The following is a 26092-nucleotide window of genomic DNA, read 5'->3' as shown; positions in this document are numbered from 1 at the left end:
TCCCGTTTTGGCTCCCGGTATGTTTTTCTTTCTCATTTTTTTTAACCACAAACTATTTGTATGTAATCATGTGTTGTGCCTTTATTCGTGCTTGTTTGGTTTACTTTTGGTGATTTAGCAGTTTGCCTTTACCTCTTCCTGCTGATTTCAACATACACATATCACACCTGTGTGAATTTGTACATAGGCCTTGTATTTTTGGCAGCACCCCCTTTTTGTTTTGGTTTTTCTTTTTTCGGTTTAGGAGTGATTTCGTTGTGTTTTTGTTTTTTTAATGTGGATTCCCTATTGTTTTATTAATCCACACACTTTTCTCACCCACAGAGGAACAGAGGCGTCGACAAGAGGTGGACGATTGTGTTGGCCAGATGCGCCAACATGTCATTGGCATTCTTGTGGCCCTTGACCGGCTGTCTGGCATCCTTCGCCAGTAGTTTTTTTTGTTTATTTTCGTTTTGTAAATAAATTTTGTAGTTCTAATATACGTTCTGGCTCATTCTTTTTTTCAAAAACAAAAATAGTTTTCCCTGACATAAGTAGACTGTTCCTGCAAGGATTTCCCTTTTTTAAAAGTTAGATTGTATTTTGTATTTGTATGTTAAACAGCCACAAGAAACACATAACAGTAACAATGTCATTTCCCTTTTTGGGTGTAGTGTCAATTAGATATTTCGCCATTTTACAGGTTCCTAGTTGGTGTGCAAGCTGCTTAGGCCAATCTTCAAAATCCAAAGGTTTGGACAGGCTTCCTTTTGGTGTGGGTTGGGAACCTGCAAACATATTTCAGTTTACATCAACTGGTGTCAGTACTGGATTACCCCTTAGTCAAATGTAAGGTGTGTTAACCTGGTTACACTTGCTGTTAACGTCCAAAAAAAGGAAGACCATTTCACTCTCCAAACATTTATTCACAACATAAATGAGAAATCAAAGTGGTCAGTCCCAAAAAAAAAAACAGTGATAATCTCAAATACAACACATACAAATAAAATATTGAATTAAAAAAAACAATCAAGAACTGGTTGACGAAGGACCATGCCAACATGATTCCACAAACATGGCGTTGCGATATGGGTTCCAGAATATATGGACAAAATCACCAGATCCAGGTTTGGTAAGGGTAGCAGGAAGTAGTGAGCGTTGGAGTGGCAAAGATTATGTGAACAAACAGAAGATGGTGAAAAAAAATAAATAAATTAGATGTTCGCAAACAAACACAAACACATTAGGTATAAACACTGTAGTTTGGGTCAAACGTACCTAAAAAATCTGGCCACCACATCATCGCGTATGGCCCCCCCACATACTGACCTCCGACCAACCTCGGGGGGGCCATCCTCAGGTAAGGCATCCTCTGGCTGCATTGGGACACCACTCCTTATGGCGATGTTGTGAAATATCCCACACAGGACCACAATTTTCGACACCATATCCGGCAAATACATGAGCTCGCCACCAGAGCGGTGGAGGCATCTGAATCGGCCTTTTAAAAGGCCGATACAGCGCTCCACCACTTGCCTGGTGGCTGTAAGTGCGGAATTATACTCACTTTGTGGGCCTGGTGTGGGACCAAATAAGGAGTGAGCAGCCAGGACATGCAAGGGTATCCACTGTCTCCTGTGAAAAATAAGAGACAACATCAGGAACACTGTGTATCAAGCTTAACATTGTTATGTACTAAAGGTCTCCACTTACCCAGAAGCCACGCATCACCAGCTTGTAGGTTGGTTAATTTCTGCCATATCCCTGATTGCCGGATGACGAAGGAGTCATGTGCACTTCCTGGTAACTTAGCATTCAGGGACTGGATCTGGAGGGAGGCATCACATACCACCATTACATTCAGGGAGTGATAGTGTTTCCTGTTTCTAAATATTGCCTCCAGCCGTGCTGGAGGCTGAAGTGGTATGTGAGTACCATCCACAACCCCTATGATGTGTGGGAAGCCAGCTATTTGGTAAAAATTGGCCTTGGCCACACTAAGGGCACCCATATCCAAAGGCATTTGAATAAAATGATGGAGGTGCTTGAAAAGTGCCTCCATCACTGCCCTCAGGATCCGGGAAAAGGAGGATTGGGAGATGCCCGCCACTATTCCCACCGTTGTTTGAAACGATCCTGAGGCACAGAAATGTAACACCGCCATAAATTGCGTCAGTGGTGGTATTGCTGTTGGACTGTCAATTTGCCGCTCAAGATCACTTTCTATTAATGAGAGAGTGTCTATGATGATTTTGGGAGGTAGACGGTAGCGTCTTAAAACCTCATCATCGGGCATTCCAAAAAGGGTGACACGTGTTCGAAATATCTGGGGCCTTGCATGCCTACGATGCCTACGCCTGGGATGAGATTGAGGTTGGTCGGCTTCCGGGAGCATGGCCAGAACAATCCGCCCCAGATCAACCTGAAATTCAAAAATTTCAAAGTAAGGCTTTTGACCCACCCCAAAACTATATTAAAACAACTTAGCTTGATGATACCATCCATTGCTGCTTACATGCCGGGGTATTGTCATGATACGTCCAAACTGAAAATAAACAACAAAATTACTTGACACATTTCACTCTGTGCATTTTTGTTGATACATTTTGTGCTAGACCAAAGTTCAAATATGCCAAACATCCATTTAGCAAAACCGCAAAGCGACATTTAACACAGTACATCAAAACGGGTCGAAATGTTGGCTCAAAAAGCGAAAGCTAAACCATCAAAAAGTTAGAATGATTATTAAGCTGTTTAAAATGCGCTAATTAGTTCGCTAATACAAGTCACAAGAGTAACTACTAAAAATGCGCTAATTAGTTCGCTAATACAAGTCACAAGAGTAACTACTAAAAATGTGCTAATTAGTTCGCTAATACAAGTCACAAGAGTAACTACTAAAAATGCGCTAATTAGTTCGCTAATACAAGTCACAAGAGTAACTACTAAAAATGTGCTAATTAGTTCGCTAATACAAGTCACAAGAGTAACTACTAAAAATGTGCTAATTAGTTCGCTAATACAAGTCACAAGAGTAACTACTAAAAATGTGCTAATTAGTTCGCTAATACAAGTCACAAGAGTAACTACTAAAAATGCGCTAATTAGTTCGCTAATACAAGTCACAAGAGTAACTACTAAAAATGTGCTAATTAGTTCGCTAATACAAGTCACAAGAGTAACTACTAAAAATGCGCTAATTAGTTCGCTAATACAAGATAAAAAATGGACTTACCAAGAGCAAATATCTAAGATGCAAAATCAAAAGGTCTTTGGGGTCGAAAATAAACAAAATCTAAAATAGAATAAATTAGGTATCCAAAAATTACAAAATATACGAAACACAATGAAACAACAATTGAACAAAAGTTAGACTTCACAAAACTTACCAAATCAACAAACGAGGTCCCAAAAATATAAACCAACAAAGATAACGGAAAAAAAAACGCAAATCTAACCAACAAACGAATCTCCAACCTCCAACTCCTTTCTACGCAATCAATAAACTCCAGCCAAGATAACCTCCAACAATCCAAAAACGCCACCTCGACTTGAGACACACCAAGCCATAAATAGTGTTTCGTTTCCCGCACAAATTAAGGAGGGCCGCACAATCAATGATGCGGCCGCAAAATAAGGACGCATGTATAAATACGTCACGAAAACACATTCAAATTCTGGTGTATTTCTTGTTTGGACCTCAGACATGGCGACAGACCAGGGAAAAAATGCACAAGAGTCAGGCGGTAAGTCTTTCATGCATTTTCTATCAACGATTAATTTGAAACATAAGATTAGGCAAGTTGTGATTTTGTGAATTCTGTAAATTTACACAAATAGGTGAGGAGGATGACATGGAAGAGGCTGCTGGGCCCAGTATTCCGGCCAAAGCGGGCAAAAAAAAAAGGCAGCCACATTTCACAAGAAAGGAGATGGAGGTTTTGATCCAGAAGTGTGTGGACATCCTGCCACAGGCAGACAGGAATATGAGTCTAAGCCAGAAGTGGAGAATGTGGGAAGAGGTAGCCGTTGCTGTCAATAGAGTGGGTGATTATGTCCGTCTAGCCCGGGATGTCAAACGGCGGTAAGTAAACCCTTGCCCCCCCTAAAAACAAACCCCATTTTAAACCAAAGGATAATGGCTTCCATTTTTCCCCACAGATGGGGCGACTTCAAATATCGACTAAAGCAAAAACTCGCGGACAGGGCTAGGCATGCAAGGGGGACAGGTGGGGGTCCCACCCCTGTGTCATTGGAGTTGACGGATTTAGAAGAGCTGGCACAGGGGTGTGTGCAGCCTGTGGAGGTGTTTGGCGTGTCCAACATGGATACGGACATGCCAGACTTTGCGGCTCCTCATGTTGGCCCAGGTAAGTATTGTGATGTCACCAACTCTGAAATGCTATTGTGCCAATATGTAGATTCTAATGTGACTCTTTTCTCATTTTTCCAACAGAGACACAGGCGGATGAGTCTGCTCCAGAGGGAAGCCTTGGCCGCCGAATTTCTGCTGGCTCTGCAGGGGAGGAACCAGTTCATCCGGCTGAGGACCCTGCAGAAGCCAGTCCAGGGCGTGCCCCCTCGCAGGCAGTGGGCCTCCTCACAGAACTCAATTTCAAATCGGATTTCCATACGGAGATTCTGCAGAGGATGGACGCCAGTCTGATACGGGTGGCTGAGGCCCTGGAGCAAAATGCTGCGGCCAACGTGACCATTGGTCAGGCCCTGGCGGAAAATACCAGGGCCAACATCCGCATCGCCGATGCCCAGGAGCAGCTCGTTCGCCAGCACATGGTGGAGCCGACCTCCCTTCCTGCCGGAACATCAGGATCCTCCACCTCTGGCACAACATCAGCCAATCCTCCAAATGTGCCTAGCCCTGTGCCTAGTCCAGAGGCCACAACATCTGCCTCTGGACAGGCCAGCCCGATGGCATCCCGGACCCGGTCTGGCGCCCACCCTCCCCCATCCAAACGGGCGAAAAAACGGTGACAGCAATGGCGACTTTTCCCACACTCCTTCTGTGCTTGGCTCATATTCCTTTCTGATCAAAACTTCCCTCTCCTTTCTTGTGAAATTTTTTTAAGTTATTTTTGTACGTTTATGTTATCAGTTATTGATTATTTATTTTTGATAAAAAGTATCTTTGGCAGAAAAAAAAAAAAAAATATTATGCCAATTGGTTTGTGTTTAAACAATAAATTTATGAAAAAAATCTGACATTGTATTGTGACATTATTGTACAAATGGGTTACATTTAATCCTGGCCCTAAAGGCAAAAAAGGACACAAAAAACCATTTCATTTGTATAAAAAAAAGGCCTCTTGAAGGAACGTTTAAAAAATCACATAACGATGCAAATTCCACATTAAAAAAAAAAAGGGGAGCTAATTAAAACATGATGACATTATTGTCACAATAGGCCATAAACAACAAATTGAGGCCAAAAAAAACCCCAAAAAATGTACGCCAATTGATTGTGTAATCCTGACATTAGCAGGTATGATTTCCACCTGCGTACGGTTTTGTGCTATCCCAATAAACTGCTTTCCAAACACATACCAAGCCGGTTTTCAATACAACACTAATTGCTTTTGTGACCACCCGCGATTAATCGCTGCAACATCATGGAGTCCCGGGACGGAGGAGAAGGCCATCGCCAATGTGGTCGAGTAATCCAGACCCTATACTGTGCGAGCATTTTGAAGGGAAAGAGGATGTTCCAGTGACGTATGTGACGGTCCGAACACATTTGACGTTCGCATCTGCTAATGTATGTACGCCCCAAAAACGCCTCGCCACGCCTGCGTTTTTCCATCTCCACCCCCGTCAACACCCAAAAACGCCCTGTTCTGTCAATCACATTTGACATGTCACTTCCTGTACGCTATTTTAGGAACGAGAGAAAAAAGCTCGCAATCTGCCGTACGCACATGCGCAGTGTAACACCGACGCATGCGTGGTTAGTCAACATCGGAACGCAACGAGCGTACTGCTGTTTGCGAGTGGCTCTGAATGAGGGCCTTAAATATTTCTTGCCAATATAGATCCAGTTTGCTAGGTGTTGTAGGGATTGTATGACATGGTAGGAGCCGCGTGGAACCCAGCCAATGAGCGGTCGCTAATGTTAAGCTGCCGCTGATTGGCTAGCGGCCTGACACTAATGATAGCTCATTCTCCATGAACTGTCATTAGCATACTGTAACAACATGCTGAAGCATGTAGTTACAGTGTGTCCGTGGCCCTTATTGAATTTCTGCAGAGAACATTGTGGGACAAAAGGTGAGTATTGGATCTTTTATTCAAGTACTTCCATAGGATACTTTACGTTGAGAAGGGGACGTGAACATCTGGCAGCAAGTGAGTATGTGTGAGTGTGTATGGATGTAATAAATCTTTATTTTCACGGTGTGTGTGTCTTGTGTTTTTTACACATCTCTTTACAGGTGAACTACAGGTACCAGTGGCCCCTTAATGCCCCGCATGCTGGTACTTGTGGTTCTACAAGTACCAGCATGCGGGGAAAGCTTGCTGGAACCTGCAGTTTTACTGTAAAGACAATGTTGTTAATTCTATTTTTAACACTACACCTACACTATCAACCCGCCACCCACCGCCCAGGGGTGGCAGGGATAGCCCAGGCTATCAGCCTAGGACAGGGGTGCCCTGGAGAGGGGAACCCCTTTATTGAGGGGGTCCCCAACTCCCCAGGGATCCCTGGTCTGGGCTGACTAGTATCAGGGCTGATGCTGTGACTGGAGGGCCCGGTCAAAGAGCACCCCTGGCTTTGGCATCAGTCCCCCACTAGAAAGGGTCCAGAGCTGGTTTTAAATATAAGGGGAACCTCACTCAAATGTGTCTCCCTATATTTAAAACCAGGTCTGGCCCTGCTGCCTTGTGCTGGTTCTTAAATTACTGTGGAACCCTACACATTTTGCTCCCTGTAATTCCCTGGCTGGCAAGTCCGGGGCTGGTTAGTCTTTTTTTTTGGGGGGGGGCCCTATGTCATTTTTTTTTTACTTTTAAACTTTTTTTTCTATTTACAGGCAGAAACATACATGGATCACAGTGATCTGTGTATGTTTCTGCCAAACTCGCAGATCACAGGCAGGTGTATTTGTTTCGCGAGTTTTATAGTAGAGTTTTCCATCTCATGAGAGTTTAGAAACTCTCTGCTTGGTAAATTCCCAAATCCTATCTTCACTAGTGAAAAGGTTCTCGAGTTTTGCCGATGGTGAATTGAAGAGAGTTTGCAAAATCACCAGTATTTTCTTGTAGCAAAGGAAATCTCTCTCCCGAGTTTTACATTAGTAAATTTGCAAGTGGGGAAAAATGCCCAAACTCTCCAGAGTTTGCAAACTCTCCCAGACTTGATTCTTAGTAAATTTACCCCCAGATGTTAGCTAGTCAATAGGTTGACAGGGACAAAAAGTCGATAGGGATAAAATGTTGACACACTAAAGGTCAACTGGTACAAATGGTTGACACGGTCAAAAGGTCGAAACAAAAATGGTTGACACATTTTTTTTGTTCTTTTAGGGTTAGACACTTACCGGAGGGTTAGGATTAGGCACTTACCCCGACGGTTCGGGTTAGGCACTTACCCCGATGGTTAGGGTTAGGCACCATGAGGGAGGGTTAGGGTTAGGCACAGGCACTAGATGAAATGGTTAGGGTGAGGCACCTACCCTGACGGTTAGGTTTAGGCACCAGGAGGGAGAGTTAGGCACCAAGGGGAGAGTTAGGGTGAAGAATAGGGTTATATATAAAACAGTGTTGACCAATTTTGTATTGACCTTTTGACCATGTTGACCATTTGTTCATGTTGATCTTCTTACATGTCAACCTTTAGTATGTCGACATTGTGTCCCTGTCGACCTTGTGTCCTTGTTGACCTATTGACTGTCTAACACCTAGTCTCTATCTAGACATTGTCGACCTTTTTACTGTAGATCTTTCAATCCACACCCATCTCCCTATTATAGACAGACCTTTTAATTTACAGTAGGATTTTGTCCTTACTCATATATAATATTTTCTGGACACTAACCTAATGTTCATTGACAGCAAGACATAATCATAATACAAGTATATTGTGTTTTCAACACTCATTTTAAGCTTGTTATTTATTATTGTGTATATTATATTTACCTTAGCCTTAGAGCCAGATAGAGCTCTCATTAAAAGTTTTCTGGGCAAATGGCTGGTAAAAAGATGTGGGCGTTCTTCATTTTTTATCAGTGTTTGAGACATACCAACAGTTTCTATCCACGGCATTCTCTCCCAGTTGGGGACAGTTTTGTTCCACGTTGGATCTCCATTCTTATAGATAAGACATAAGATTTCGATCATCCATGTAGTACCTAGCAACAATTGGTAAAATATGTGAAATAATTCATCACTGTTTTTGTTAACAAGCCCAGAAAATAAATACAGGTTGAGTCTCCCATATCCAAAATGCTTGGGACCAGGGGTATTTTGGATAACGGAATATTCCGGATTTTGGAATAATTGCATACCATAAAGAAATATCTTGGGAATGGGACCCAAATATACACACAGAATACATTTATGAGTTATATACACCTTATACACACAGCCTGCAGGTCATTTTATACAATATTTTCAATAATTTTGTGGCTCAAACAAAGTTTGTGTACATACATAAAATTCAGTTATGTGTCATATACACCTTATACACACAGCCTGAAGGTTATTTTATACAATATTTTTAATAATTTGTTCCTTAGACAAAGTTTGTGTACATTGAACCATCAAAAATCAAAGGTTTCATTATCTGAGTCATGCCAAAAAAATTCCATATTTTGGAATATTCCGTATTTCGGAATATTTGGATATGGGAGACTCAACCTGTACCTCTATGAGTACAATATTATTATTTATTATTATTATTATTAATATTATTATTATGGCACCAAATAGTAGGGAAATATGTAAAACAGGGACGTACAAGGTAAATAAAGTACATGCAGAAATTAAAACAAGTGAGGTCCCTGTTGAGGAGAAAGTACTTACATTTTAATTGAAATATACAGTAATATAACTACAATGGGCCTGATTCTGTACATATTGTAATTGCAAAGCAGCACACAGGCTATAGATATGATGTATGCACACAGGCAGCTGTGCGATTTCGATCCTTGCTGATATAGTAATGCAGCAGGAGTCCTTGTGCCTCCTGTGCATTACTTACCAAACTGTGTTGTCCAATGCAGCATTGGTTAATCTCCGTACCATCGGCCAGCTGCTGTGACCCATGGAAATCTCCGCCAGCCGATGGAGTTCCTGGCTTCTTCCCTCCCCCCGCAATGGCAGTGACACGCCTCTGTTTCAGGAAATGGGCATCACCGCCCCCTCCCCGCCCACAAACGGCAGCAGACTATCAATCACTGACAGTCTGCTGCCAGTTGGCGTGTGGCCTCGCAGACCCATTCTGCACATGCGCAGAACGGGTCTGGCATCTGCGCAGATTCCCAAACATCGGGAATCTGCGTTCAGCAGTGCACAATCAAGCCCACTGATGGTTATGAGGGTGAATTAGTGTGGGTAGAGCAGGTTGAAGCAAGATAAGCTCTAATAAGGAGTTTTTATTTTAGATAGCATTTAAAAGTTTGAAGGCTTTGGGGGAGATTGATTGGGCATGGTAGGGAATGCCATAAGTGGGTTTCAGGAGGGCCACCAAGAGATTGTTGGGTCAGGAGTGGATTGGCCATAGACCTCACTTGGACTGTTCCCCACCTGGGGCAGTGACAGGCTGTGCTTGTACACAGCTTTGAAACCGGTACTCTTTGGCAGACCTGCAGGTGTTATTATCAGAAAAAAAGATTTTTCAAAAGGTCTCCCCTAGCACAGACCCTTTAAACAATCTTTTTTTCTTGCAATCCAATTAGGGGATATAGGCAGGAATCCCCTGTTTTTGGGTCAGCAGCTGAGGGTATAGGAGACTCTGACACTTGCCTAATTAGCGCACCTGGTTCTCTTTATTTAGGTGTTATTATTAATTGCATAGCTTTTATTTCTTTCTGTCTGTATCGCTGGGGAAGGTTAGATGCTTGGTAACATTTCTCTATGCCTGGCAAACTTCTGCTGAGTACCATACAGCCTGAGAGTGAGGCAGAATTGAAATGCTGAAAGTAATAAAGGAAGGTTGAGAGGTGAGAGAGTGACATGTGAAGAAAGAGGCAGCTATGTGAGAGACAAACTGATACAGACAGGCAGATCACTAAGAGAGAGATAAGAGGCATAGGTCGTCCTACAGGCGTCCCGCTCTATGCTCAGTAACCCAGAATAAATTAGACTTAGAGGCACGGTTTGGATCTAAATTTCTGGACACAGCTTTACAGTATTTCAACTGCCTTACAAGGTTGCAGGGCACGGACAGAGTTTTCCTGGGGTGTGCCCTGCCTACCTAATAGGCACCACAACAAATTACCCCTAGAGAACGAGCTCCCTGACCCATATCACTCTCGCCTGGTGCGCAGCCCACGGGCCCAACCATCCAAGGCTGGAGCTGGGCGTGTAACCATTCACAGAGGGTGACTCTGCAAACCTCTGCTGGCTCCCCCATTAGCCCTTCCTTGTGCACTGCTTTTTCCCAACAATTGAGGTTCTCATGTCTGAGTAATGAAGCCCCCTTCCTGCAACCTACCATATTCCTGAACCTCCAGGGCACCGCGATGTTAAACAGATTAATACAGACATCTGACAAATGTACCCCATCCCTCATGTAAATGCCCTCTGTCTTTTTGCTGATATCCTTGTGCAGAATGATACTTCACCCCAGAGTGGTGGCCAACCTTACAACCGCTGCGTTAACTCTTTTCCAGGCCCTCTCTATATCCACCCCTCTCCAGGCGCCATACCAGACCAGCCATGGGATGATGCTGGACCAGATCATTTTTGCCACATATCAACGCACTTTTATCCATTCTATCTCTGCTCATATAACTTTGATTAAGTCAAGGGATTTCAGTTTCCCCAGGTCATTACTCCCTAGGATGCAACACTATCGCGTCCGGTCTTCCTGACACTTTTTCAGCAAGTAGTAAAGCTACTCCTAGATTGTGCAAACCTCTGCTGGCTCCCCCATTAGCTCTGCCTTGTGCACTGTTTTTTCCCAACAATTGAGGTTCTCAGGCATGCCTGAGTAATGAAATCCCCACCCTGCAACCTACCATATTCCTGAACCTCCAGGGCACCGCGATGTTAAACAGATTAATACCAACATCTGACAAATGAACCCCATCCCTCATGTAAATGCCCTCTGTCTTTCTATGTCTGCTCATATAACTCTGATTAAGTCAAGGGACTTCAGTTTCCCCAGGTCATTACTCCCTAGGATGCAACACTATTGCGTCCGGTCTTCCTCACACTTTTTCAGCGAGTAGTAAAGACACTGCTAGATTGTGCCACCTCAGTCCCCTCTGTCCAAACCAGAAAACTTTCCCACCTCTGTCTGGGAGCCCTAGCTGCCTCCCGTAAGGTCTGGGAGCAGTTTTGTTTGACGCCCAATAAATGTGGGAATGCTTATCAATCCATATACACCTCGAACCGCTGCATCCTGTTGATATTGGGGGGAGAGGGGAAGAGTGGAAGATAATTAGTTGGCACAGAAACAGACAAATCTCAGGTGCACAACTCCAAATTATTGATAATATATAAATGCAATACAATTTTGCAATCAATAGAGGTTTTTAGCATAATCATGGCCAAGGTTATGGGCCTACCCACCATATCCAGGTAACCTCTTTAGGGTAGGTCCCTAAAATACTAGGGTTCAAATCCAGAGCGCATGACCCCCCCAAACTGGCCCAGCTAAGCTGCCCCAGGGCACCGCCATAGTAAGAAAAGTGCAGTGTAAAGAGATAGTTAAGAGCAGCCACAGCTGCATATAAAGAATGAAAATAAAAAAGTGAAGTACATGTATATTAAACAAACAGTGAAAAGTTAAAATGTGTTATGAAAGAAAAATGTGTTATAATGCGGTGCCCTGAAACAGATCAACCAAAGCAATCCAGGGGGACCCACGCCCCAAAAATGAACCAAAGTTACACTACAGTATATAACTTGTAGGACTTACCTAGAATTTTACCTAATACCAGTGTGCATATACATTACCAGATTCCATGCTTTTAAACCAATAAGGAAGGGGTGCTAATCCAGACTGAGGGCGTCTCCTTTCCATCAGATGTGCAATAAAGCACATTAAATGGAGTATATGGGAAAGATTCCTGGACTGCACACCCTGACTATATATATGATGGGAGGTGCTACCTGATGAGACTAATTGCAGGCACAGAAACAGACAAATCTCAGGTGCACAACTCCAAATTATTGATAATATATAAATGCAATACAATTTTGCAATCAATAGTGGTTTTTAGCATAATCATGGCCATGGTTACGGGCCTACCCACCATATCCAGGTAACCTCTTTAGGGTAGGTTCCTAACATACTAGGGTTCAAATCCAGAGCGCAGGACCCCCCAAACTGGCCCAGCTAAGCTGCCCCAGGGCACCGCCATAGAAAGAAAAGTGCAGTGTAAAGAGATAGTTAAGAGCAGGCCACAGCTGCATATAAATAATGAATACATAAAAGTACATGTATATTAAACAAACAGTTTCTTACTATGACGGTGCCCTGGGGCAGCTTAGCTGGGCCAGTTTGGGGGGGTCCTGCGCTCTGGATTTGAACCTTAGTATGTTAGGGACCTACCCTAAAGAGGTTACCTGGATATGGTGGGTAGGCCCATAACCTGTATTGATTGCAAAATTGTATTGCATTTATATATTATCAATAATTAGGAGTTGTGCACCTGAGATTTGGAAGATAATTAGTTGTTTGCCGATCGATCAGTGATGGGTCTGACATATGCTTTGTAGCTATTAGACCTCTACCTGCTCAACACCTTAATGTCCTCCACTGTGCATCCCCCTCTAACTGCTGCACCTATCCTAAATGAATTGGTTATTGACAATGCATCTTTGTGGACGAGAAAGTTCACCCCACCCCTCGGCTTCACGTCTACGAATGCCCTGATCACAGTCACTGGGCAGATGGACGCATCCATATGCCTCCATAACTGCACACCTATCTCCCCTTGCCAACCTGGTCTGTTTTGGATCTGTTTATTTTGCATAACACCATGGCCTCGGTTACCACTACATTCGCATGTTGCAAGTCTGTTACCTGTGAACACTTTGAACCTGCAACTAACTCGCTCACTCTAAAAGCTCAGCTAAATGCTATGATAAAGGCAGTTGTGAATAAGATTGACTTGGCCTCATTGTTACAAACCCTTGGCTCTACACATAGCAGTTTCCTTAGCCTTTCTATTGTCTCTGGCTCCCTAATGTCTTGTTTCCTTGTCTCTGTCCTTGACCATCCCTTCATTATTGTACGGACTATAAAAGATTTTATCTCATCCTTCCTTCCCGCTAACTTAGCAAAAAAGGAGATACCGGCCAGCATGGTATTTACCCTAGCCCTGGACACCTGCTATCTTCTGAGCTTGGTAAAGATTGCCATCATTTGCTGCCATGGGCCTTACCCTCCGAAATCTTCATAGATTGAAATTGCTGCCACTTTTCCCATGCAGTCTTGTACGATTTCCACATCTTTGGTGCCGGGTATCATTCCGAGACACTTAAATTGGCTCAACTATCTGCCAAAGATGGTTGGGGCATGTTAGGCCTGTTGAACTAGCCTGCGGTGCTGCCATCCTAAAAACTTCCCAGTTCTGCCTGGATATCTGCTGTCAGGTTTTTATCTCCAGGCACATGCTTTAACTTGAATGTGATGTTGTGGTGCAGGCAAACTGCCACTAATCTCTTCAGCAGCCTGGTGACTGGTGGGGATGATGCACTCTCATCATTACATCCTGCACTACCCCCATGTTACCATACCAAAAGTGGATATGACTGTTGGCCAGCCTGTGGCACCAAACATCCACAGCCACCACCATTGGGAACAAGGCTGCCAAATTCCTGGTTATCCCAGTAACTACCCATTTGGTTGTCCACTGCCTGGTGCACCATTCTCCTTGCAAATATGCCCCAAACCCATTGCCCCTGCTATGTCTGTGATTAACTGCAAAGCATGATTGAACAACACTGCCTTAGGCCAAATTCGCACACTGTTGAAACGTATGATGCAATCCTCCAACACCTGCAGGTCTTCTCTTAACTCCTTGGAAATGCGTATAATTGGTGCTTTTTCTTAATGACCATGGTGGCTTGCTCCAACCGCCTTTTTAAAGATCCTGTCTATGGGGATCATCCTGCATGCGAAGTAAAGCCTGCCTAACAATGATTGTATCTGCCCTAACATGTCCTTCTTGGCACTGATGCAATAGCATATCTCTCTACTTAGCTTCTCAACTTTGGCCGCGGGGAGCCTGCACTCGAGTCTCTCTGTGTCAATCTCGATGCCCAAGAAGAATATTACTGCCTTGGGACTCTCCGTTTATCTTGCGCAATGGGAACGCTGAATTTCCTCAGCATGCTCTGAAGCTCACTCAGTAGCCAGCTGCATTGATCTGACCCGGTGGTCCCACCACCAGGAAGTCACCTAGAATGAATGCACGACGCCCTTTACCCCATGCATTCTTCGAAGCACAATTGCAGGAAAGAGCTAAAAGAGCTAAAAGCTTAAAAAATGTGCACGAGATGGTACAACCCATGGGCAAACACTTATCCAGAAAAATATATCCATCAAAATAGAAACCTATGAGCCTGAAGCTATCTGGATGCATGGGCAACAACCCACTAACTCAATGTCTAGCTTTGCCATGAGCGCTCCCTTGCCCTGCTTTCTAACTATTTTGACAAACCAGTCAAGTGATTGGTACTGTACTGAACATTGCTCCTTATCCCAGAGCTGGCCCTAAGCAATTTGATGGACTAGGCATGATTTCATTGGTGGCCCCTATCAGATAATCCCACCACCAAGCTTAAGTGTGTATACATGGATACCAAAAATTAAACATTGATTTATAGCTTATTTTTTATTGTTAAAGAAACACGTGCTAACCGCACAAAATATACAACTATCCAGGCATCCTCCTTTGTTACTGGCCACGGTGCAGAGGTGAACAGGGTAAAAATAAGTCATTCAGACTCATTATACCGTTGCCTGCTGCGGGCCCCTTCATTGCGGTGTGCCAGGTCAGTGCAATGTACCGGCTGCACTGCCGCTAATTCTGCCTGTGATCCAGCACCTTTTCTCCCTGTCTCATAGCACAGCACCCATCACCCAGCAGCACAGATCACAGAGACAGCCAACAACACCCATCACCCCTCTCCCACACAGCAATGCTCCTCAAGGACACCTCACCCAGCACAGCACCCCTCGTACAGAACCCCTCTGTCCTCTCCCAGCATAGCACTCCTCACCCAGCAGCACAGATCACAGCCATACCCAACACCCATCACCAATCACCCCTCACCTAGCTAGCACACAGCACCCCTCACAGCAGTCAGCTCAGCACCCCTCACTACATGCTGAGCTAAGTCTATTCAAAACATTTTTATAACTTGGGGCAGGATGTAATAGAGATCGAGTCTGCCGGAGGTGCGGGATGCAGACTGATCGCGATCGTGTTTTTAAAGTTGCAGTCATTAACAATGCAAAGCCGAACTAGCTTTGGCTTGTAAATGACTGCAACTTAAAAAAAACGATCAAGATCAGTTTGTATCGCGCACCTCCAGCAGACTCGATCTCTATTACATCCCGCCCATAGTCTCTTTTTAAAACTGGCCACCTGTCTGTGCTTCCAACCCTGCTGTATTGCAGCTCCTGCTGAATGCCCTCAGTGCAGACTCAGCCTCCTAGACTCCAGAAAGGCCCAGGGGAGGAGGAGCATTTTGGGCTATGCATGCGCAGCAGCCTTCCTCCAGAGACCAGCGGCCATTTTTGTTGATGCCCAGTGCCCACTGCCCCCACTGTGCAGAGGGCCTGATTCAGCTTTGGGAATAGAGTACGATATTGCAAGTAAATGTGAACCTGGACAAACCATGTTGCAATGCAAACGGTGCAAATACATAAAAAAATGTTGCATGCAGGATAAATACTGGTTTTGCATGTAGCCCACAAATACTGCACAGCTTTATTTCTACACTGCAATTTAGATTGCAGGTTGGACACACCATAATTGCCTACCCTCCTGAAAATCATGTGCCACTCTTGGCCCCCCGGAAACGCAGGCAAGTCTCCTGGCAGCCGCTGATATTCCCCCCCCCCCCGCAGTTATAAGAGAATCACCCACAGCAGGGGGAGGCGGTGATGTGATTCTCTGCAAATCGCTTCATTTTGGACCTGCCCCTGCTTCACAATGCTGGTAATCTCGGCATTGTGTAGTGTGGGCAGGGCCAGAATGACGCGTTCACATGACCACTCCCGCTCCGCCCACAAAAATGGCAATGCCCCCTTGATTTACTGACCTGGCTGCCCCCTCTAGGAAGGGGCAGACAGAAAGTCGGCAACCCTGGGACATACCCCTCCCAAAACTAAATCTCTCTCCACATTTTAAATCTCCCCCACTTGCAGTGCAGTATGGTTTTACCAAGATGCACACTTACAATATCATACTCTATTCCCAAAGCTTAATCAGGCCCAGAGTCAGAGTCACAACTGCCGCCGGCTGTTCTACAATTGCCTGTGTGCTCACTGTTTGCTCAATGCCGGGCCCAATCAGAGCTCAGCTGACAGCTCCGATTGGGCACGGCAGCATCAAACAGTGGATGATGCACAGTGGCAGTAGCAGCTGCCCCAGCTGGCAGCAGGTGCCCTGTGCCGCCTGCCCCAAACCTTCGCTGGCCCTAAGCGGGCTTGAATGCCTCTAGGCATTCCAAATTCCCTAGGCCATTGCTTAGTTTGCCTATGCCTAGGGCCAACTATTCCTTGTCCAGAGCATTGTTTACCGACGCACCTTTAGTGTAGGACAGGTGCTGAATGACCCTACACTTCCCAGGTACCTTCTTTGGGACCAGTCCAAGAGGTGAAATAATCAGGTCTGGTATTGGGGAGGGGGAGGGGCTATGAAAAGCCCTGCCATCCTGTCTAATGGTAGCTCTTTTGCAATCTTGTCGGAACCACCAGTGATGTTCATTGATGGAATTTAAATTCCTACTGCTACCCGTGGGGGGGATTTCTTTTATTTTTTTAATTTTTAAACCATCCTTTAAACCACCCTGCAGCAGGTTTGCTTCGTAGAGCTTAGGGTACTTAGCCAGCCACTTCAGGATCCCGCTCAGGTTCACTAGAATAATTGTTTTTCTAGGCCCTGATGCTGCGGGTAGCTTTTGTGAGCGAGCAGCCCTTTTTCTACTATAGTCCTTGGCGGAGTGATTCCAGTTACAAAACGTGCATGCATGCCTAAATTCGCACTGCGCATGGGTGCAACGTAACTCATTATATGCCCAGCATTTAAGATCCCACAGCAGTGTAGGGAAGCAATTGTGGGAAGCAGGGATGATACCATATGCTTTGGGGGTGATAGGTATTGAGGGGAGCACGGATACCGATAAAAACCCCTGTTGGAATGATTATCAGCATGTTTCTGACCCCTGCTGTGCTGAGATGAGTTTTGCCGCCCCTCTGGGGTGAATGTGGGAGGTTGTGCAAGTCCTTTGAAATGCTGCTAAACAGTCATGTAAACAGATGAACCTTGCTTCTCTACTGATGGGTCTTGCTCATAAACAGTGTCCTCCGTGTCCTGTGCTTGCCCCCATAATTCTGTCAGAGAGGTGGCACTTCTGCGCAAGGAAAGGGGAACAATCCCTGCTCGCAAAGTGGGTAAACTGGGGTTGCCCAATGGCTGTTGCTCCCAGGGAAAGTTATGCTCCTCCCAGATTCCAGGCTGTCTGATTCTTTGGCCGCAGGAATATCATCATAAATAGCACTCACCCCATTCTGTTGTTCAGAGCTGGGACCTGAAGTAGGCTACCTCATTCTCCTTGCTGTCCCAGAAGCTTGCAGCTGGTGTTCTTTATTTTATTGTCCTGCAGCTGCCTTACTGCTCTTTGGCTACCATGTGGAGTTCAAGCTGCCCAACTGCCATTAACAGGCTGCTGCCAACCTCTTCTCAGGGGCTGGCTGGCAAATATTAGTCTGGGGGGCATGCACAAAGCACCGGCCCATGAGTGGCAACCTATACTTAAAGTAACCCCATTGGAAGTGCCTAATTTTCGACCGTAAAGGTGGTGCTTCCGGTTCTGGTAACAACATCCCCATATATGTTAGCAGAACAAAAGTTGTTAAATGCTTCATTCTTGGAATAAAGCATTTGTTTAATATAACACCATAAAATGTACCTCCCACTATGTTGTCCACATAAACTGCGGCAACAGGGTGTTATTGTCATGATAAGCAGGCTTGAATATTAATCACGGAGGCATGTCCAGTAGAGTGGGTTGAAAAGTGTTTCAAAAAGGAAAATTTTTCTGCATCGATTGTGAGGGTCAAAAAAAATGTGTGGATCTACTCGAGAAGATGATTGGTGTTTAGTTTTTCAAAATCGGATAATATCTTAGTTGGCCAACCGGTTTTGTATTTACACCCTATAGGCATGCCCGCAGAATACCATTGCAAAGCAGCGATTTTTTTCGTACTGTTAGTTGCTAAGTAGCAGAATACAATAGTTTTGACTCCTAATACATGCCCTGTTCACTGTATAGTATCAAATAGTAAGTGCGCTCAAAATAACAGTATCATCTAAAATGCAGTAGTAGGGTATCTGTTGCCCTCTGTCTGCAGCTCTCAGCTTGTTGCGAACAAATACATGCAACAACCCCGGACTCACCACTATGGAAGTGTCGCGCTGTTTCTTGTAGTACGTCTGAACGTGCTCATCTAAGGTTTGCAGGGTGACAGTAGATAATGATGCTTTAGTTCATACAGCTAGAATTCTGCTAGCAACAGCCCTAGCGACCTCTGCAGTTGACGGGTTATGACATGTATACAATAGAATGTCATGTTGAATGACAAAGAATTGAAGAACTACTTTTTCATAGTCAGAAGAACAGTATCATCAAACTCCTGATGGGTCCCGAAAATAGGACAGTTAGGAGGTGGGGGCGGGAGGGGGAGTTGTTTTCTTTCTAGTGGAATCAGCTGGAGTCTTATCTGAATCCATCCTAAAAATGGGAATTATTCAAAGGTGTTTCGATGGTTGACTCTTTCTTTAATTCCTCAGTGCTGCACTGGCCCTGGCTCCTTCCTGGCTGTGCGTTTGCATCAGGGGCATCTTGTATTCATTGAATGCTGTCTCTGGGAATCAGTCAGCCTCAGTGATACCTCCCCTCTCTAGGTTGCTGCTAAGCAACCAGACACATTGCTAGCTCTGCTTGGCTCACTGATACAGTGACAACCAATCAGAGCCTGCCTCTCTCCCCTGCACTGCTGCAGCTTCTACTAGCACAGCCACAGCATGATGAGCATGGAAGCAGCAGGCAAATGGCAAGCCTTCGATCCCACCGAGTCACTCGGTGACTGCTGCTGGAGACAGGCTGGGCAACAACAACACAGTATACCACTATCAGCACTGCCAAAGCAGTTTGCGGTGGTGTTTTGCGGGCATACCCATAGGTAGTAAATACAAAATCTTTAGGCGCCAGTTGGCCAACTAAGATATTATCCGATTTTGAAAAACTAAACGGCAGTCATCTTCTCGAGTGGTCCCACGATTTTTTTTCGGCCCCCGCCATCAATGTGGAAACACCCTAGTGTCCAGCAATTCTGAAATGCTTGAATGCCACCCTTCCTATTGTCTACTTTTCAATAATGCACACCTATTAAATAATTACCTCCCCATTTGTCCAACCAAATTGAACAATGCCTCAAATTGGGACTGTCCAGCAAAAATCAGGACAGTTTGGATAATTCTTTTATTATTGCATAATTATCCCCACTATGTACTAAATGGGTTGACTGTGACATCCTGCCAGTCGGGATGCCACCAGTCAGAATACCGACAGCAGCATCCTGACAGTCAGAATCCTGACATTAGAAGGTAAGCTACCTAATGCTAACCCTTACTCCTAACACAAACCCTCCCTCCCTGGCGCCTAACCCTAACCCTCCCACTAGTGCTTAACCCTAACCCTCCCCTAACCCCCAATACTTACCTTTGGGATGCCGGTGGTCTGGATACTGGAGCCAGGATCCTGAAGCATTTAACAAATCTGGGGATGGTGTTACCAGAACAGGGAGCACCACGCTGGCATATCCTCAATCACAGCGGGCGTCTGGCTATTTAGTAACTGATGCTGACACTGAAAGAATAAAGTTGGGGATGGCCACACTGCCCTCAGAAAGCAGGCAGCGGAGGAGAAGTGCATAGAGAGGGGGCAGGGCCACACATCTGCACTGAATTTGTAAAAAGTGAACTTCACAGGGAACAGCACAATCTAAACATCAATGCCCAATGCACATGTATATAAAGGGCGAAAACCTGCCCTCTGTGGGACACCAAATAGATCACGCACCGGAATGTAATCAAAGTATGAGTCCAGACAGATGGTACAGTGCTTGCGTCCCTGCGTCTGGATGTGATGCATGTGCACCAAAATACTTCTGACTTCCTACTATGCATTCCAATATATATATATGTACATATATATATATATATAATATATATATACAGTATATATATATATATATATATATATACACAGTGTATACACACCAGTGACCTGCCCCGGCTTTGCATGATGACAACTTCATCTCGCCACAGTCCCCTGCATCTTATAACAGCCTATGCCATGTCACCACAGTCTCCTGCATCTCACAACAGCCTCCTGTTTTTTAATACTGCCCATGCATATCGCAATAGCCTCCTGATTCTCACTACATCCCAGTATATATCACCACAGCATTTTATATTTTAACACAATCCTCTTGCTTCTCCCCACAGGCCCCTGCTTCTCACTCTTGCTTCTGCCCCCTGCATCACACCTCAGGCCTCTGCATCTCACCATAACACCCTGCTTCTCACTCCTGCCCCCTGCATCTTACCAGTGTCACCACAACCCCACTGCAGCTGGCTGGGGCCTGGCCACTGGGATGTGCGGGGAATGGCAAGAGGATCATGGATGAGAGATTTGTATTGCAGCTACTATAAGCATTATCAGCAGCATGTCCGCGGACTGGGGCACCTGTGGTATTTCCGCAGTCTCCATGCTCACCCCTCCCTAGCTGCCGAACATGATGATGAACAATGTCCTCTTTGCACAATATACCCTGTATTTCATGGGCTTACTTTTGAGCTTCCTTGCTGTGGTTCCCCTGGCTGACTTTCATGGAAGGTGCCTCCTGTTCACCGAGGGTGAGTGGCTGAGCGGGAACCTCACGCTGGAGAGGGAGCACTGCAAGATGTGGGAGTGGTGGCTGTAGTCTGCCTGCAGGTTCAACATAGGGATAGACATACGATGGTTACTAACCATCAATGTTTTTGTTCTTACCATTTGATGGTGGCAGTCCTATGTTTGCCACCATCAAATGGATTTAATTTGATGGTTTTCCAATGAGTGTTTGTTTTTATTGAATTCCTGATAGCTAAGCCTCTCCAGGCTCCTTCCTGGTTACTGTGTCTGCATTGGGACATCTTCATGTGTTCATTGGAGGCTGTCTCTCACTCTCTGTCTACCCCAGATGGGGCTCAGCTCAGTCCCTGACTCCCTCCTGTCAGGATGCAGTCTGGGATTGGCCGCTACTCACCCCTACGTCGTCGTCTTTGTGCTCCGAGGCATGTGGATGCCAGGCCTAGGAGTGGTTGTGGCTGAGTATTCTCCCCAGGTTCTGCTAGAATTCTCATCTGCGTGTCTTCATTCCATTAGCGTGGACATGGGTGATGCCATATTGGTTCAAGTTATCTGACTAGTATCCTCCACTGTAGCCTGTGGTCAGTCAGCTGCTTCATTCGGCCAATGACCATCTACCTAAGGTTATTTAAGCTTAGTCTTTGGAACTTCTCCAGTGATCATTTGCTGAAACTGCGTCCTAGGCTCAAAACTATCCTCCAGTGTACTCCATCAAGTTGCTAAGCCATATGTTCTATCTCTACTTAGCATCTGGATTCCTAGTTGCTCGCTGTTCCATTATCTGGCCACCACAGCTGTTCTTCAATCAGTCAGCATCTGGATACCCAGTTGCTTTGCTATTCAGCATCTCATATCAATTGCTGATTACCATCACTGTTCTTCATCTCATATCAAGTGCTGATTACCATCGCTATTCAGCATCACATATCAAGTGCTGATTACCGTCACTATTCAGCGTCTCATATCAAGTGCTGATTACCATCACTGTTCTTCGTCTCATATCAAGTGCTGATTACCATCACTATTCAGCATCACATATCAAGTGCTGATTACGTCACTATTCAGCGTCTCATATCAAGTGCTGATTACCATCACTATTCAGCGTCTCATATGAAATGCTTATATAATCCTCCCATATCTATCTCAGTGATTTCTCCAGGTACCTGCCCCAGGGGCCGCGACCTGTTCACTTGGTGCAGTGAAACCCATATCCCGCTTGGAGGGGGTCACTGGTAAATACCATCAGGTGGAGTAGACTCAGCGCCTAGGGGTAGGTCTCGCCAACACCTGGGAGAGATGTATGAAGAGGACATATATATTGCCCTCCCATTTCTTGTCACCCACTGCCCTTAGCCCTCCAGTCTTAGGGCCTGATTCAGACCCACTCGCGAGCGGCTGTCGATGGGTCGATGGTGTGCGCTGTGCATGCGCATGACGGAGGGAGCTCCGTCGTGCGCATGCGCGAGACGCGACGAGCGAAGGACTTTCCTTCGCTCGTTGTGTCTGATCAAAGGGGGCATGCTGTCGATGTTGATTGACAGCACGCCCCCTTTGGTGGGCGTGCCGGGGGCGTGCCTCCCAGACGGGGGTGTTCCCAAGGGAACGCCTACCGTCAGAAGCCGGCCCCACTGACATCACTAGTGATGTCAGTGGGAGTGATTTTGGCTCTGATAGAGCCAAAATCACTCCGGGCCTTGCGGTTGAGAAACTCAACCGCAGGCTTCGGCTCGCAGTGGCGATGGTCGTGATGGTCAAGACCATCACGACCATCAACCGGCACGCTCGTATATGCTGTGGGTGGTGACCCACAGCTATACGAGCATCCAGGAGGACGCTCCATAATTATGGAGGTGGGCCCTGATTCAGAGCGTACGCTCTCGTCATAGCGTCCGGTTCTGAATCAGGGCCTTAGTTCATATAGTTGAAACCAACAAACTCCCGGGCTTGACCTCCCCAGGCTGCTGCTAAGTAACAGGGTACATTATAGCTCGGGGATGTGTGTAGTAGCGCTTTGTGTGTGGACAGGAGCAGTTAGGCACGCGAGTGGTCCAATCTTGCAAAATGAGACATAATTATATGTAGAGTTTATGCTTAGTGCTGCACCTATGTGTGATATGCAATGAGCAACAAAGGGAAAGGCAAAAATAAAAAAGAACTCAGCAATCTAAATTTGTTTTGATTCTAGTTTAATAAATTGGAGACACACTGCTCCTGTACAATATTTGTAGTTTAAAAAGAAGAATAAATAATTAAATTAGGGTTAAACCCTCTGTCTTGTCAATGATGGGTGAATAAATGCATTAAACAATAGACACCCAACAATATTGTGAGCTGTGAGGTGGTCAAAATTGACTAGAAATTACTGGAAATTAATGTTATTGAGGTTAATAATGCTGTAGAAGCAAAAATAGGCCCAAACTATGTGATTTTAGCTGATTTTATAATTTTTGGGAAAAAATAATACAGATCCAAAACCAAGTCAGTTTTGGCAAAACCTGATGACGAATTAGAGCCAAAACCAAAACATGGAGGTCGGTGCACATCTCTACTATATACCTATGTCCATATTACCATATTGATATGGTGCTTTATGTGCGCCGAATAGTCTTTTTTTCGAGAAAATATATATGTACACATGTAAACACACATACACAAAGTACTGACCAATTCATATACACCAACAACTGAATATAAACATCAATAACTGAATTCTATGTTTACGGTACACCAGCGCCAAAGAGAACTATACCATTTTATTTTGGGCTATCCGTTTGACTAGTGCACTTTTTAGGAAAAATACATATTTTTGTTTAAAGTCTGTGCAGAGAGATAATTAATTCTTACCTGATTTTGGATGCGTGATGTTAAAGATGTCATTATCCTGTGCTTGAAATTCATTTTCCACAAATATGAGATCTTCTACAGTAGTATCCATATAAGGGAAGAGCATTCCCTTATAATCAATGTACTTCTCAGACATTTTTCACCTTAAGGAAGTAACACACAAGATATTAGGTCCTATTTATTGCAATACTAGAAAATCTTTTTCTGTTAATGGGTTTTGTGAATAACCTCGTATTGTAGGATTTGTCCATATCAAACTTGTGTCAGGGGATTCTCTGGGTGTCTAATGCTTGAGCGGGACTTGCTTTTTAAAAGCTGTATGTAGGTAAGGCTGGGTACCCAGTCTGACATCTGCAGCGACGGGAATCGGCGGGGGAGCCTGCTTCGGTAAGTGCATAGACACTTTCTGATGCGGGCAGCGATGGAGCCACGGCCATGATGCATTCGGCAGCATGACCCTCGCTAATGACATCCCCCATTGGCCCTGCATGTAAGGCCGATAAGGGATGTCGCTGATGACCCACGGGAGTGCGCATCATCAGCAACATAGCGTGTACATTCTAAACAAAGTGCCCAATATCTTGATCCGATCGGACGACATATCGTCTAGTCTAGTGTGTACCCAGCATAAGAATCAACCCAGTTAATAAACTTAGTAATGATATATACAGTCAGGTGCATAAATATTGGGACATTGACAGAATTTTCATATTTTGGTCTCTATTCACCACCACAATGGCTTTGAAATGAAACAAACAAGATGTGCTTTAACTGCAGAATTTCAGATTTAATGTGAGGGTAATTACATCCAAATCAGGTGAACGGTGTAGGAATTACAACAGTTTCTATATGTGCCTCCCACTTTTTGATTCTAGGTGTGACATTTGCATTTGGAATCAGTTGCTGTCGACTATCAATATGAGATCCAAAGAGCTGTCACTATCAGTGAAGCAAGCCATCATTAGGCTGAAAAATCAAAACAAACCCATCAGAGAGATAGCAAAAACATTAGGTGTGGCCAGATCAACTGTTTGGAACATTCTTAAAAAGAAAGAACGCACTGAGAGCTCAGCAACACCAAAAGACCCGGAAGACCACGGAAAACAACTGTGGTGGATGACAGAAGAATTATTTCCCTGGTGAAGAAAAACCCCTTCACAACAGTTGGCCAAATCAAGAACGCTCTCCAGGAGGTAGGTGTATATGTGTCAAAGTCAACAATCAAGAGAAGACTTCACAAGAGTGAATATAGAGGGTTCACAACAAGATGTAAACCATTGGAGAGTCTCAAAAACAGGAAGACCAGATTAGAGTTTGCCAAACAACATCTAAAAAACCCATTACAGTTCTGGAACAACATCCTATTGACAGATGAGACAAATATCAACTTGTACCAGAGTGATGGGAAGAGAAGAGTATGGAGAAGGAAAGGAACTGCTCATGATCCAAAACATACCACCTCATCAGTGAAGCATGGTGATGGTAGTGTCATGGTGTGGGCATGTATGGCTGTCAATGGAACTGGTTCCCTTGTATTTATTGATGATGTGACTGCTGACAAAAGCAGCAGAATGAATTCTGAAGTGTTTCGGGCAATATTATATGCTCATATTCAGTCAAATGCTTCAGAACTCATTGGACAGCGCTTCACAGTGCAGATGGACAATGACCCGAAGCATACTGCAAAAGCAACCAAAGAGTTTTTTAAGGCTAAAAAGTGGAATGTTATGCAATGGCCAAGTCAATCCCCTGACCTGAATCCGATTGAGCATGCATTTCACTTGATGAAGACAAAACTGAAGGGAAAATGCCCCAAGAATAAGCAGGAACTGAAGACATTTGCAGTAGAGGCCTGGCAGAGCATCACCTGGGATGAAACCCAGCGTCTGGTGATGTCTATGCGTTCTAGACTTCAGGCTGTAATTGC

At 44.8% G+C, this 26092-nt stretch overlaps 1 protein-coding gene across 1 annotated transcript in view; it reads right to left on the bottom strand.

The window, feature by feature from the left end:
* The window catches only part of LOC148508413 (sulfotransferase 2B1-like), a 93080-nt gene extending 68779 nt beyond the window's left edge, over positions 1-24301 (bottom strand). Inside the window, exons 1-2 of the mRNA XM_088444505.1 lie at positions 24166-24301; positions 8134-8345 (exon numbers count right to left, since the gene is read on the bottom strand). Of these exons, the coding sequence (XP_088300631.1) occupies positions 8134-8345; positions 24166-24301 (348 nt within the window). The remainder of the gene's footprint in view (positions 1-8133; positions 8346-24165) is intronic.
* Positions 24302-26092: the final 1791 nt, after the last annotated feature.

This window comes from Taudactylus pleione, unplaced genomic scaffold (genome assembly GCF_031769625.1).
Source record: "Taudactylus pleione unplaced genomic scaffold, aTauple2 ptg000366l, whole genome shotgun sequence".
Taxonomy (NCBI): Eukaryota; Metazoa; Chordata; class Amphibia; order Anura; family Myobatrachidae; genus Taudactylus; species Taudactylus pleione.
The sequence above is the reverse complement of the archived record's forward strand: the minus strand, read 5'-3'. Positions and strand labels throughout refer to the sequence as shown.